Raw genomic sequence first — 15883 nt, 5'->3', positions numbered from 1 at the left:
GGTGTCTGCAAACGTACTGAGGGTGCACTCGACCCCCTCCTCCAGATCATTAATGAAGCTATTCAAGAGCACTGGCCCCGCTACTGAGCCCTGAGGAACACCACTTGTGACTGACCCCCAACTGGATTTCACTCCATTCGCCACACCTCCTTGGGCCCGGCCGTCCAGCCAGTTTTTGACCCAGCAAAGCGTACGCCCGTCCAAGCCATGAGCAGCCAGGTTCTCCAGGAGAAGGCTGTGGCAAACAGCGTCAAAGGCTTTAATATTGTCCAGGTAGACAACATCCACAGCCTTTCCCTCACCCTCTAAGCGGGTCACCTTGTCATAGGAGGAGACCAGGAGAGTCAAGCTGGACCTGTCTTTCATGAACCCATGCTGACCTGGGCCTGATCACCTGGTTGTCCTGAACGTGCCGCGTGATGGCACTCAGGATGATCTGCTCCATAACAATGGGGCTGGGGGTCACCCAACTGGAAAGAAGCTCTGCAGAAAAGGCCCTGGGGATCCTGGCGGACACCGAGTTGAACATGAGGCAGCAGTGTACCCTTGCTGCAAAGAAAGCTAACGGTGTCCTTGGCTGCATTAGGAGGAGCATTGCCAGCACATCGCAGCACTGGTGAGGCCACATGTGGAGTACTGTGTCCAGTTCTGGGCTCCCCAGTACAAAAGAGACATGAACCTACTGGAGAGAGTCCAGCATTGGTCCACGAAGATGATGAAGGGACTGGAGCATCTCTCGTATGAGGAAAGGCTGAGGTGGGACTCTTTAGCCTGGAGAAGAGAAGGGTCAGGGGGGTCTCATCAAAGTCTATAAGTATCTGAAGGGAGGGTGCATAGAAGATGGAGCCAGGCTTTTCTCAGTGGTGCACAGTGTCAGGAGAAGAGGCCATGGGCACAACCTGAAACACAGGAAGTTCCCTCTGAACATCAGAAAACACCGTTCTACTATGAGGGTCACAAACAGTGGCACAAGTTGCCCAGAGAGACTGTGGAGTCTCCATCCTTGGAGATATTCAAAAGCAACCAGTTGTAGGTGGCCCTGCTCGAGCAGAAGGGTCAGACTAGATGATCTCCAGAGGTCTCTTCCAACCTCAACCATTCTGTGATCCTTTGAATTCTTAGCAGGTGGCTGCTGGGACCACAGTATGTCCCCTGAGTGGCCATCTCCAACTCTGGCTGCTCCCTCTTGATGCTATTAAACCCATGTTTGGGTGCAGAACACAGAGGTCCCTTCTCCAGCTCAAGGTAGGTGGCAGGGGGGAAGAAGTGGCAAGAGCTGAAAGGGAAATTTCTGATCGTCCCACAGACTCACGTTGTGTACCAGCTATAGGAATGCTGCTGCAGACCCGTCCCCGATGCCCATGAGACCCATCAGAAAACATGAGACAGGCTCTGCAGCAGTTGTTGGAAAAAGTAGAGCTGAAGGAAAAATGATCTTCTCTGTGAGACTTGCTGTAGGATGGATCTGCTGAGCCATGCTAGGCAGAGAAACCTGCTCGAAGCCAGAGGAGCAAGGTGAGCTCAAGGAGACTCAGTTTGTGGCCATCCAGGGTTTTGAGCTGATCCTTAGAGCTATGGGTGGCATAGTCACACAATTCTGTCCCTCCAAACCCTTTGCCTTCTCCATCCTTTTTCTAACAAAGCGTGCATGTAGACATCAAACTAAATCACAGGTAGGTTGTGCACCACACATGGGTCAGCAGTCCTGGAGCAGGGATCAACCTTGGCTGGGGACAACCTTGCTAAGCCCCCAGTCCATTGCTGCCCTTCAGGCCTGGGCTCTCCCCCTGCCTCTTTAGGAGTAAAACCGATTTGCAGATGGACTTGTGCAATCATCACCTACATCATGGTGGTGTTATCCTTCCCCAAGGATGTAAGTGGGCATGGAGAAGAGTGGTTCCACCGCTGACATGACTCACAGACACCAGCTCATGCCTGATGTCCCCTCCAGAGCACAGCGGCATGGATCAGCCTACCTTGGGATGAGTGACCACCGGGGTTGGTCAGGGCCACGTGCGTTCACGTCACCAGGTCCTAGGTCAATGCCGCAGCTAATGCATTGGTTGCTGCTTGCATGCTGTAGCGAGTCAGAGGAGAAGACATCCCTGCCTGCGCTGGGATGTCTCTGCTGTCCCGAGATTTGGGTGGAGGTCATGGGGCTGCTTTTGACGCTCAGCTCCAAAGGGTTGGGGACAAGGGGTCCTGGACAACTTTGTGGTCCAGGAATGGGTGGAATGATGTTGTGTGGGGAGAAGTCGTGGTAGCCCAAAATCCTTCTGGCCTTCAAGCTTGTTTTCCTTGCATGGACTGCCAAGCCCACGCTGATCCTCCAAGAGCAGTGGACGCCATGCAAGCTGGTGGTTACTGGGACAGAGCCTGGAGTAACTGAGGCTGACCCAGTCACTGCTGAGGTCATTCACTGCTGAGGTTAGGCCCTTAAGGTCACACGAGGTGAACCCGTTGAAGCAGGGGATGGTGTCCTCAAAGTTGATAATCTGAGAGCAGAGCCCTGTCTCGGACATACCACAAAACTGCTCCATGGCCTGTCCCATCACACGCATGTTCACGTTGAGCTCATCCAGGCACATGTTTCGGGGCTGGTTTTAATCCAGTTCCTTCGCTGGATCTCTTCTGAGGTTGCAGTGAAGAGCACGTGGGCCAAATCACCTTGGTTTCCAGCAGCCTCTGTGCAGGATCACATCTCCCCTTGGTGTAAGCGAAGATGATGGCCATGGTCTTTCTTGGATCAAGGTGCCCAGGAGGAAGGAGGTAACTGCACATATACATCTCAAAGGAGCTTGGAGGAGAAAATATGATGTTCTCGGGTCTTTCTGCTCCAAAAAACTACCGCCTGAACATCAACAAGATGTTACATCCATGGCAAAGACCATTAGATGAGCACCCAGGAGCCGTGGGCACCGCTGCACTGGAGATGCTGATCCCAACACCATCCTGGTGAGACGCCCAGGAGGACAGTGGGCCAAATTCCTTCAAATTTGCAAGTCAGGAATTAGGTTGGGGCTTGAAAGGGAATAAAAGAGTTTGTGGGTGATTTCGTACCGTGACCGAACTTGTCCCCTCCTGACAAACTGAAGCCAATGAGCTGCTTCTCCCAATTCCTTTAGCGACGCAATCCCCAAATATTTGGGCATGGAGCAAAAGTGGCTCCAAGTTCTCCTGGTGTCCTCAACTCAAGTGTCACCCCAGCCAGGTGTCCCTCATCGGATGCGTGTCAACCCCCTCCCCCCAACCATTTTGGGCTTCATTCTTGGGGTGCTCAGGCCATTGAGGTGCCCCCTGTTATGAGCAAAAGGGGGACGGCGCGGAGAGGTGTCGATGGGCGTCACGGTGAGGAAACATCTGATGGAGAAGGAGGAGCGAGGTGATGGGAAGGGGATCGGATAAGGAAACCAGGCTGGTAAGAGAAGAGTTTAGACTGGAGAGGACCCCCCCCAAGTTGGGGAGACGGGGCAGCGCTGGCATGGCCCCAGGGTGCTGGGGTGTGTGTGTCCCCAGTCTGGGGTCCCCATCCATCCCAGTGACACCAGGGAGGGACCTGGGTACGTGGATACGGAGGGGAGGTCAAGGAGATGTGGGGGGGGACAGGGGGGCTGTGGGGTGCTGGGGGACACGGGTCCCGCAGGGTGCTGGGGGGTACAGTGGGGTGCTGGGGGGACACAGGCCTGGGGGGGGGGGGTGTGCTATGGGGCGCAGGGGGTCACTGTGGGGTGCAGGTCCAGGGAGACCTGTCGGTCACAGGGTGCTGTGGGGCAGAGTGTGTGCGCGTGGGAGCGTGCGTGTGTGCACACATGTGATGCATGCTAACGCGTGTGCAGCTTGTGGCTGCACCGTGCAGCAGCGCGTGTACGTGCGGTGCCTACATACGTGCGCGCGCGCGCGCGCGTTGTACAGTCATACGTGCGCGTGCGTGGACACGTACGTGCACTGTGCCCTCAAGCGCGCACGCCACGCCTGTGTGCGCGCCGCATCCACATGGACGCGTTTGCGGCCGCGCACGGCCGCGGCGCGCACTACGCGCGCGTACGTGCGCGGCATGTTTGCGGACGTGCGAAGCGCTTACGCGCTCTGTGTGTGTGCGTGTGTGTGCGCGCACACGCACGGACGTATGAGCGGCGTGCGTACGGGAACGTACGCAGGCCGGCACGCGCGTGCACGTGCCCTGCGGGCGTATATAGGCGTGAACTGCACGCCCGCGCGCAGGCGCGCCCCCCCCGCCGAACTACCACTCCCATCATCCCTCGCGGTTCTCCCCGCCCCCCTCCTCCTCGAGAGAGGGGCGTGGCTTGGAGGCGGGGGAAAGAAAGGGGGCGTGTCGGAACCTCCTTGGCTCCGCCCCCTCCACCTCTCCCCATTGGCGGCGCCGCCGTTGTCGCTGGTGACGGCGGGACGCGGCGGGGCCGCGGCGCGAGCGCCGGCCTCAGTCGGTGGCGGGGTGGCGGAGAGGAAGGGGGGGGGTGGGAAAATAACTCGGGGGGGGAGGGGGGTGGGGTGGGGAAAAGGTGTGTGGGATTTCGGGGTCCGTTTGTTCTTGGTCGCTTAGTACCGGAATTATGGGAGGCCAAACCGGGACCGGGACCACCGCCGAGCGGTAGGACCGCCGGGAACATGGCGGAGAGGTGAGAACCGGTACCGTGGGGTTGGGGGGGGGGGGGGGGTTGAGCCCTCAGAGGGGGCCTGAGGCCTACGGGGGAGGTGGCGGTTGGGGTCTGCTCCCCCTATCCTAAGCGGCCCAGACCCCCCTCAGCGCCCCCGGGGGGGCCAAAGGCCCCCCCGGGGGCGCTGAGGGGGGTCTGGGCCCCTTTTTTTTACCCTTAGAGGGGGGTTCTTCCCTGTCCCCCCCTCTCCATAGGGGTTATGGGGGTGTCCCCCCCTCTTTGGGGTGCCCTGAGTGGTGTTTGCCCCCCCACCTTGGAGGAGGGGGTGTCTGTTTGTGGCCCTTTTGAGTGAGGGGGTGTTTTGCCCTTTTTTGGGGGGTGGGTGTTATTGAGGGGGGGTGTCAGCACTATCTTGGGGTTTGGGGTGGGGTTTTTTTGGGGGGGGGGGGGATTCACACCTGCTCTGCATGGGGGAGGTTTGGATCCTAACCCCACCCTGCTCTGTGTGTGTGTGAATCCCAACTCCACTCTGCCCCCCTTCTTTTTTTTTTTCTTTTTTGAGGGGGGCTGGATGCACCCACCTGGTTCCCTGTGGTTGCAGTAGGGAGATTGGGGGGGGGGGGGGGGGCTGGATCCCAACCCCACCCTGATTTCCAGAGATGCGTTGGTAAAGCAGAGAGGGGGGGGAGAGGGCCTGGATCCCACCCTGCTCCCTGATGAAGGGGGGGTTATGGAGGGGTGGATCCCACCCTCCTCACTGTGGGGGTAATGAAGGGGCTGGATATCCCCCACCCCCCCATCCCCATCCCACCCTGCTCCCCATGGAGGGGCTGGATCCCACCCTGCTCCCCATGGAGGGGGGGGGTATGAAGGGGCTGGATCCCACCCTGCTCCCTGTGGATGCTCTGCAGGGTGGGGATTTACGGATGGGATGGATTCCCCCCTCCCATGGGATGCAGCCAGGGGGGGTATTTTTACGGAGGTGTAAGGTGTGGCAGGGCTGAAGGGGGGGTGCATGGGGACGGGGGGGGGCAAACAGGGTGCTGTGCAAGTGGGTGTGGATGCAGGGATGCGCTGGGGAAGGGGTGCAGGCAGGGATGGGGCTGCCTGCAGGGATGGGGCTGCCTGCAGGGACTGGGTGGGCTAGGGGAGGCAGACGGTGGGGCTGCAGCAGGGAGCGAGCGCAGAGGTTTGGAGAGGGATGCACTGGTCTCAGAGGGGGGAGAAATGGCCGAGTTGTGGTGTTTGTGCTGGAATGGGGCTTATTTATTTCACATGTGCGGTGGATGGCAAGCTGCTGGTTGGGGTCTTTTTTTTTTTTTTTTTCCTCCTCTCTGCGCTGCTCTGCTGCTTCCCCAGACCTGCATTCTCCGGCTGCAAAAACTGCAGGATGGGAATTTTTTTTTTTTCTTTCCCCTCCTTCCTTCACGATAGCAGTTTAATCAACCCTTGGGTGACCTCTACAGATAAACCCGCAGCTGCTGTGCTCCAGTACCTCACCTGGCACATGCAGCTGGGTGGGTTTAAGGGGGGGGGGGGGAAATGGTTTTAAAAGAAAATTAATGACATTGGGGAGCTTGGTGTGAGCCCTCAGGTACCTGCAAGCAGCAGGTGGCTTGGACGGGGTGTGCCTCTGGCTGGGTGTATTTGGACCAGTTGTAGGCAAGGTGTGACACTGTGCTTCGTGTCACCAGGCCAGCGTCGGTGGCCGTGCCGTTACCACTACCATCCGTGGATGGTTGGTTGATCTCCTCCATGAAGCATCTGCCCAGACTGTAGCTGCGGCTGAATGTTAATATACCACATGATCGTTAAAAACAGCGTGATTGCACCTTGTTGAAAAATCTGTTGCCTTCATTTGCAGCAACATTGAGAGTTGATTTCTTTGGTGCTAGGGGGAACCAACACCCTCGCGATTCCATCATCTGGCTGCTGAAAACTGTCTCGCTGCTGACTTTGGGGGGGGGGAGACTGGCAGTACTTGGTATTTGGTGCTTGTGGATGTGAATTAGTCTGTGGTTTGAGGTCTTGGCTTGCACTTGCAAGATGCGATCTTCAAGAGGCATTTATCAGCCAATGTTTAGTTCTGTTACCAAGTATTGTTCTGTGCTGTACACCTCTCTATTTTTTTTTTTTTTTGGAAGGGAGAAGCTATATATTTCTTCCCCATCGCTTAGGATGGGTGTAAGAGGGAGAGCTCAAGACATCTAGTGATGCTCCCCTTTCTCCACTCAAAGGGAAGCACAGGCATCTCCCATGGGGTTTTGTAGATCCTTGTCCATCAGCAACCAGTAACAACTTTTCTGTGTGTCTTGGCCAGTGCGTACGCTCAGCTGATCAGGAGCTATCTTCCCAGTCTAAAATTTGGATTAATATAACTCTGCACTGGAGTTTGAATTGCTGATGGCAGCGTACCTCATTCCACCAGTACCTGGAATGGCTTTCAAGTCTAAATGACTCTTTAATGTTAATCTCAACGACTTGAGTTATGCTAATACCCTTGGGAGAGATAATTTCCACGTTCTTCCTTTGGGAAGAAAGACATATGTTGAGGCCCTCAATCTCTAGTGGAGTCTTTGCTCTGATGCTAAAAGAACCGCTGATGGGATATTTCCCGCTGAAATCTATGGTTGCTGTATTCTTCCTGCTGCAGATCAAGACAAAACTAAGGTCTAGCCTGTCTGCGAGCCAGATGTCTTCGTGTAGTTCTCTTCCAAAGGAGGCTGCTAGCAAGACACCAAGATTCATCGGTGGCTTAAAAAGAGGGGAGGGAGCAAACTTGCTGTCCTCCTGGTAAAATTAATATTGCTGATATAAAGGTGCCTGAGAAGTGCTCGCAGCTGAATTTCTGTGCTTTATTGTTAACTTCATTTGAGGAGCCTGTAACTGTAATTCCTGGCTATACTCTATATGGCTTAAATTAGGTCATTAACTACCCTAATAAGCAGAAATGCCATAGTCTCCTGTAACCTGCAGCTCGGAGGGAGGGAGAGAGAGGAGAAGCAACCAGTTGGCCAAGAGCCCAGAGCTTCGTAGCTTGCAGCTGAAGAAAAGGTGGGTGAATAGATGCAGGAGGATAAATGTGGTTAAATCTGGTGCTGGCTGGATCTTTGCTGGGAAGGTCCCGCCGTTGCGTGCCGTGGGACTCACTGCCGGGGTGTTGCGTCGAGGTGGTGGGAGTGAGGAGAGGTTGGAGAATCGTAGACTCATTTAGGTTGGAAAAAGACCCTTAAGATTATCAAGTCCAACAGTAAAAGATTGGAAGGAGAGGGAGACTGCTGAAGTCTGGACTGTTGAAGTTTGTCCAAATCGTGAGTGACGTTGCATTTCACAAAGGATCTTCCTGATACCCATGACGGCGAGCGTGTGATTGGTGGGTGCACAGTTTTGGGAAATTTTTTTTTTTTTTTTTTTTTTTTTTCTGCTGCTGTCCTGTCAGGACAGGAGCCACTTTCTACCCTGGTTGCAACCACAAAATGAGGTTTTTTTGGTTAGTCCTAGACAGCTGCTTCAACTGTTAAATTTAACAGTGATGCCAGCTGTATTCTTGACCAGCTTTATGAAGATTAATGAAGATATGTTTATGTATGGTAACGAACCTGGCAACATAGATGCTGTGAGATGATACAGGTTGTGTGGAGAGCAAGGCTGTCTTTTTATTCTGATTTATAAATATTTTCCATCTGCCTTGTTCTTCGTAGCCTATATTGAGCATTTCAAACCTGTGATCATGGGTTATAACTGTATGAGTGGTAAGATAGCATCGTCTTGAAGCAGGAATATCGGGCCTAGACCTCATGGCTGAGAGAGCTTCTGCAACCCATCAACTAGTTGTAGGCTTTCCAGACATTTTAGGTAATGTAGTTGAATCCTAGATTCTGTCCAAAATAATAATAATTTAAAAAAAACCAACCCAAAAAAAGGATTTTTATGGAATGCCTGGCTTCTGAAAAATAGGAAAATAGCATCTGCGCATGTGTGATTGGTTTGACGTCAGACCTCCTGAGCATGTGTTGTCAAACAGCCCTGCGAAAGGGCAAAGCTGCTCAGGAGCACAGTAGATCTGGTGCGTGTTTGTTTTGCTTGCCTGTTTACAGAGCTGCTCCTCCACCTCTTTAATATTAAAAAAACTGGTAAAATCTGGGACAATCCCAGCAGCCCGTCTGTACATAACTCTATCTTTAGAGCCGTGGCTTTCAGCAGTTGAAAGCTGCCTTATTGCCTGTGGTTGTGATATCTACAACTCATCTCTCAGTTAGGACTTCAAGTCTCTAAAATCCTTAAGCTGGTCCCGGCAGGATCATAGAATCATGGAATCGTAGTTGGAAGGGACCTTAAAGGTCATCTAGTTCCAACCCCCTGCCATGGTACACCCTCCACTAGCCCAGGTTGCCCCAAGCCTCATCCAGCCTGGCCTTGAACGCTCTGCCAGGAGGGAATAAGGGATGTCCAGGCTGCGTGTTGGGCTCTTTCTGACAGACTGAACTTTGCTGTGAAACCTCTCTTCCTAGAGAAGCGGCAGAGCCTTGTTTTCTGAAACAGTTCAGCTTAGGCTGGACAAAGCATCAGAAAATCTTGTCATATGGAGCAATGTGACCCTCTGTGGTAGGAAAATGGAGGAGGCCTGTTGCGTCATGTAGCTCCTCTCTAAGGATAAGCCTGATGTTCTCAGGTAGAGTTCCAGGAAAGGTGTTTCTCAACTTTGTGCTTGTTGAAAGCTTGTTGAGGAGCTATCCCAGAGAATTAGGTGAATCTACAGTTCTGTACCTGGACTTGAAGGTGACCTACTTTGGTCCTGAACAAGTTCTTAAGCTGCAATAGATGCCATCAGCTCCTGCCACCATGTGGGGGTTGTCATCTGGGAAACGTTTGTGGGGTTGAAGTCTTGAGCTGTAGAAACATGCAGCATGTTGGTGTAGGCAACTTCCTCCCACAAAGTAATTGCTTTAGATAGCAACCTAGGAGCAGCTTCCTAAATCCCCGTTCCAGCAGTGTCCTGTTGTGGTTTCTCCTCGTTCAGGTCAACTGACCTGACCATTATCTCCTGGGTCAATCTGCTCTGACTGCTCAGTCTGTATTTAGGCTGGTGAAGCTGAAGATCCAAGGCAATCTGGGTAGGTTTCTAGGTAAACTATAATTTAGATAGCAGACACCGTGTCTCATGAGTAGGTATCTCGGTTTGAGACCGGTTCAGGTGAGGCCTAAGTCCTCAAACCATTCTGTCAATCATATTAAGACCAAAGGCTTGGGGTGTGTTGTTCCTCTTCTGAAAGATGAAGGTTTGAGCAGCTCACTTCTAGTAACTTGTGAATATGCATGATTTAAAACAAACAAACAAAATACCTACCCAACAACCTTTAAACAAAAACCCACAAACCCAAACGAAACCACTAAATACAACCGAGAAGTCTCTAGGGACTGGGCTGACTCCAGGAGTAAAAATAATGTATAATCTGGTCAGGTTGCAAGTTCCCTCATGGTGCAGCAGAGCAACGAAGGGGACTGGCTCCAAGGGATGGATTGTAAATCATCAGGTTTGGATTTTTAAGCTTGACTGTAGCCCCTGTCACTGTACACCAGTGTTTTTATGGCATGCTTATTTGGACATGTTTGCCCCAGACAGTAAACATCAGTGAGAACTTCATTTTAGCTGCCGATTAAGATCACTACAAGTGTTATGATGACCTCTTCTCTCCAGTACCTTTAAAAAAATTATTTCTTGCTCCTGTCTTCAGCAGCCATGCTCTCCCTCCTGCATTTTTGCTTCAGTGATTATTTCCTTACATGCTCTAGATAACGCATTGAACCTAGACCTTTCCTCTTCCTCCCCTGTCTCTTCTCAAAAAAAAAAAAAAAAAACCCCAAAACATTTCTGCTGTAATACTTTTTTTTTTTTTCTTCACTTTGCAACTCATCCAGGCTGGCTATTTTTAATTCCAGTTGCCAAGAAGCAAGCGAGGGATAAATGTACTCCAGGTGCTGAGGGGAAAGAAGTGGAGCACACTGTAGATAGCATCTGCACCGTGCCCTTGAAATTAGTCTTTACTCCTTAAATTGCTTGCTGGAACCCCCAAAGCTGGTTTTCTCGGTTTACCAGCTCCTGGCAGCAGTGAAAGAACCACATTGTGCTGAGAGGTGCCTCGTTTCTCAAATTCTTCATCCCTCGCTGTTTCTTTGGCCTTAATAGATCTGGTGATTGTATTTATTTTCTTCCTCTCGCTGCTGGGGCTGTTCCTGCCCTTTAAACGTTCTCACAAACAGCTCTGCAAGAGGCAGTCCTTATGGATGCTCAATTTTTAAGGAGCCAAATACATCGCTCTGCGTTTCGGTACTGTCCCAGCTGATTGGCAGGCAAATGGATATCCTCATCTCTGCACTCTCAAATGGAAAAAAAAAAATTTTTTTTCAAATTGTTAAAGTATTTTTAAACAATAAACGGGAAGGAGATGGAAACGGGCAGAGAGGGCTCATTAACTGTGACATGTAGTAACCCAGCGGTGTAATTTAGAGAGCAGAAACCACTATTCCCGCAGTGAAAGATGTGGAAATTTTTGATTGTTGATTAACATCTCATAAAACTTGTGGCAAATGAGGCCTGAAATAGACTGTCAGAGGGAGAAGGCTTTGCTTATTGTATTTTACAGACAGCGTGATCCTAGAAGGTTTTGTTCCTGGATTGAACATTGATTGGAAGTTATGTTTCTGGTATGGAGCAGAGCTTTTTGACTTCTGGTTAATGTTAAAGTTTGCTGACTTTAAGCCGGAGTTTGACTGGGAAGCAAACCCTTGCTGGAAGGGAGGCAGGGGTGTAAGGGATGGGGGTTAGTGGTATCTGGGCTTGAATGTGGCATAGAGGAAGGATGCTTGGGGGTTCGCCAGTGTTACGGCCACCGGTGACTTAGCCAGCACTGGGTCAGTCGATATCTGACCTAAAGGTGACTTGCAGGCTGCTCTTCTCTTATAATAGTGCTGTGCGTAGGGACTGGGATTATAAATTAGAGTAAAAACCGCAGCAAACACTGGATAAAAATGCAGTGTTGCATGCCAAAACTTAGGATTTCTGACCTCGCTGTAGAATGGGCATATTCTGCAACTGTGCGTATCGAATGGTTTGGGTTGGAAGGGACCTTAAAGCCCATCTGGTTCCAACCCCCTGCCATGGGCAGGGACACCCTCCACTAGCCCAGGTTGCCCAAAGCCCCATCCAACCTGGCCTTGAACACTGCCAGGGAGCCAGGGGCAGCCACAGCTTCTCTGGGCACCCTGTGCCAGGACCTCAGCACCCTCACAGGGAAGGATTGCTGCCTCCCATCCCATCTCCATCTCCCCTCCTGCAGCTTCAGGCCATTCCCCTTGGTCTGTCACTCCCTGCCCTTCAAACATTCCCTCTCCAGCTTTCCTGTAGGTCCTCTTTACCTATTGGAAGGCTGCTATAAGGTGTCCCCAGAGCTTTCTCTTCTCCAGGCTGAACAACCCCAACACTGTTCCCATTTTACAGATGGGAAGAGAAGAGACCTTGATGTGTCAAAATCCGGGCAGTAAAATAATACAGGAGCCTGGGATCTCAGCTCTCTGAGCCGTGACTGGTTTTGACCGTGCAGTCCTCTTCTTTACCACTGAGGAGTATAGCAAAAATCTCTACGTTAAAGCTAGATGCCTTCTTTGTGGTGTAGCCCCTACAGAAAACACACGTGCCTGGTCCATTTGTGCTCTTGTCAGATGCACGCGGTTTCTGGGCTGCCTCTTCCTGAGGTGATGACATTTCTCTGTCTGCCTCGTTGCATTTTTATTGATCTTCCCTCTCCACTCTGCACTCTGCTTGAATGTAAATGACTTCCACGGGCAACGTGTTTGGAAACCCAAGCTTTTTACCATCCAGAGACGTTACTTACTCTGTGAATTGAAGGTATAGTAGTATGATTTTTATTGATCTTTCTGTAGTGCTTCTTGCAAGCCTGAGAGCTCTTCGCACACGGTTGGGAGAGATCATTGCATTAGATGGAAAAGTGGAATCGCAATCGACTGCAATGTGGCAGTTTCCTTTCTAGAAGAGAAAGAGGGACATTAGGGTGCATTTAAATAACGGCGGAATTTAGGTTACTAGAGTCAAACCACGGTCTGTCCGGGATGTTTAGACAAATAGTCCTTCTTTGAAGCCTAAATCCTTTAAAAGACTACAAAACTCAGGGACAGTATGCTGAGATGCAGAGTTACAGGTGGACTCGAAAAGAAAAATACTGCGTCTTGAAGAGCCTGTCTCACTTCCTTTCGGTATGCTGGGGTGGTTTTTTTGGTGTCCATCTGTGAAATTACTCACATTGGGGAACGCATTTCAAGCTGGCCAAGCAGTGCACTGAGTACACACGCAAGGCTTTGGAGGATATACGGATGTATCATCGGTTTTATTAGTAATTAAGCTGTCTCTTAAGTACTTTCTGAATCCTGTTGCCGACCTGAAGTTGGCTTTCTGGATGCTGTTGTTCTGCTTCAATAAGCTTCTTTGCTCCCTTTAATCTAACGTGTGCATCTGTGAATCCACGTCCCCTCAAAGGCAGGGACAGGAGAAATCTTGTAGAGCCTTTTCTATGTGCCTGGTGCAACTGTGGTGGCTGAGGCTTTAAAAAAAATAGATAAGAAAAACACAAACGCTTCTTACTCTGGCAACATTTAATGTGGTCGGGAACATTTGGGAAGAATTAGGAAAAAGAAAAAACAAAACCACTGGGTGGAAAAATCACTGTTTGGAGCAGAGTTGAGGGTTCTGTGCACACACATCTCTGACCAGATCATCAGCCTCGCAGTGGGGCATGTGATTTTCTTCCACTTCCCAGAAAAGTAGTGGGATTCGGGTGAAATGAGCACAGAGGAGGTTGTTTGCTGAGGCTGCTGGACTCTGATTCCCTGCTTTGCATCTGCTCGACTAAGTGTGACCTCTGTTCCTTGCTGCTTGGGGGTTTTGGTTTTGGTTGGTTGGGTGGGTGTTTTTTTTGGAGTTGAGATCATCTTTCAGCCCTCACTGGAGTTAAATCCAGTTGCCGTGTGGAGAAGGGAGCAGGTTGGCTCCCCACGGTCCCTGGCAGCCTGTGCTGCCGTGGGTATTGCAAAAAGGGAGCGTGGAAGGGGGAGGACAAGAGGTTGCTCAAGTTGCAGTAGCTACCTCGGGTTTCTGGTGGTTGTATCTCGAGAACATCCACAGTGCTGGCAGCTGAACACCTAAAGGAGCCGTTCCCAAGGCAAGCTTTCTTCTTCCAGCAGTTTTCCTTTCCGAGGTGGGAAGGAGATCCAGGTCTGAGTGATTTGAAATCCGTCCCCTTTGCAACATCTCTGGTGGATTTCTTACCTTTCTCCTTCGTGGCAATATACCTCAATGCTAATTTGAAAGGCAACGCTTCCTCTACCTCTCCAGTTCCTAAGAAACCTTCTCTTCAACTTTTTGACCTCTGCCTAAGGACTGCTCTGGGAAATAAGAGCAGGCATATCTCAGTATACCAGTCTACATCCGGGATTAATATCAAAGCTCTTGTTAGAGCTTTTTTTCTTTTTTTTCTCTTTTTTCCTCTGCCTAGCTGTGAGGAGAACAGAAAGGTGTTTCTTTGCTTCCTTGCACTAGGCAAGACTTGCTGTTTAGAAGGATCTCCACCCAGAGTTCTGCATTTGGGACTTGCCATTTAGAATCATCAAATAACATGGGTTGGAAGGGACCTTTAAAGGTCATCTAGTTCAACTCTCCTGCCACGAGCAGGGACGTCTTCAGCCAGATCAGGTTGCTCAGATTCCCGACCAACCTGACCTTGAATGTTTCCAGGGATGGGGCATCTACCACCTCTCTGGGCAACCTGTGCCAGTGCCTCACCACCCTCATGGTAAAAAAATCTCTTCCTTAGATCTAGTTTGAATCTCTCCTCTTTTAGTTTAAAACCATTACCCCTTGTCCTGTCACTACAGGCACTATTAAAGTCTGTCTCCATCTTTCATAGATGCCCTTTAAGTAATGAAAGGCTGCAATATCACAGAATGACAGGGGTTGGAAGGGACCTCTAGAAATTATCTAGTCCAACCCCTCTGCTAGAGCAGGATCATCTAGAGCAGGTTGCGCAGGTTTGCATCCAGGCGGGTTTTGAATATCGTCAGAGGAGGAGACTCCACAACCTCTCTGGGCAGCCTGTTCCAGTGCTCGGTCACCCTCAGAGTGAAGAAGTTTGTCCTCATGTTCAGATGGAACTTCCTGTGTTCCAGTTTGTGCCCATTGCCCCTTGTCCTGTCACTGGACACCACTGAGAAGAGTCTGGCCCCATCCTCTAAACATCCACCCTTTATTTATTTATAAGGTTAATCAGGATATGTATCCATATGGATCTTCATCCAGAGTTATGCATTGGGACTGGCTGAACAGCAGCCCAAAGGTATGTTTCTGGAGAAGGCTGCAGGCAGATGTTTGCTCTCCTTGCGCTCCAAGCTTGATGATGCTCTAGCTCTGGTGCAGAAGTCGCACAGCACTGATGGTGAGGTGCTGGACCTTGATGGGGCTTCCTAACATAGGCATGGATGAGAAGTTCTGCTTGGTGGGTGGCAGCAGGCTCAGCTGGGATGAAGGTCTCATGTGGATGATGCCAGGACCAGAGTAGCTTGTGTCACGATGAGTGTGTCCCTAATTGAGTGTGGCTTGATGAAATTGAGCAGTGGGGTTGCAAAAGTGCACAGGAAGCTCTTTGGGTTTTTAAAAAATTTCAGATTAAAAGGACTTTCATTATGACCCCTGCCCCACCCAAGGCTGCAGAGACCATTCAGTTCCCTATTTCCACCTTCTGTGCCATTTTCAAGAGGTGCTGTTGAATCTGTCAGAGCTCCCAACAGCACTGTTGTAAGAAAAAATTGCAAATGAATACATCAGCACTGCTTTCACTTAGAAGCCTTTTCTTTTCCCCTTCTAGTTCTGCATATCTAACGTCTCCTTAATGTCACCTTGAGGAATCTATATTGTAGCATGGTTGTTCAGTGCAGTGGATCGTATGTGTGAAAATAGGTGAAGTGTGTGTTCAAAAAACCACCACCCCCCCAAAAAAAAAAAAACACAGTGGTTTAGAGAACACCTTAGCACATTTTCTGTCTTGACCTTTTATTTTTTTAGTAGGAAGTTCTCTAGGTTTTTGTTCAAGGTAAGTAATGTGCCTTGAACTTCAAACCATGACAAGTGCCTCTGCAGTAATTATTTTTCTGTCAAACTTGAGCTTGCCTAAGCAATACACCTTTCTTCATCAGCTGGAAGG

The 15883-nt window shown here is 50.6% G+C and overlaps 1 protein-coding gene across 3 annotated transcripts in view; it reads left to right on the top strand.

The window, feature by feature from the left end:
- The first annotated feature begins 4554 nt into the window (after positions 1-4554).
- Positions 4555-15883, top strand: part of ARHGAP39 (Rho GTPase activating protein 39) — a 149441-nt gene continuing 138112 nt past the window's right edge. For all 3 annotated transcript variants that reach the window (XM_075743161.1, XM_075743162.1, XM_075743159.1), the window contains exon 1: positions 4555-4637. In XM_075743161.1, coding sequence (XP_075599276.1) covers positions 4627-4637 — 11 coding nt within the window. In that variant the 5' untranslated portion in view covers positions 4555-4626. The remainder of the gene's footprint in view (positions 4638-15883) is intronic.

The sequence above is a fragment of the Balearica regulorum genome, chromosome 2, assembly GCF_011004875.1.
Source record: "Balearica regulorum gibbericeps isolate bBalReg1 chromosome 2, bBalReg1.pri, whole genome shotgun sequence".
Lineage (NCBI taxonomy): Eukaryota > Metazoa > Chordata > Aves > Gruiformes > Gruidae > Balearica > Balearica regulorum.
This window is presented reverse-complemented; position numbering and strand designations above follow the sequence as displayed.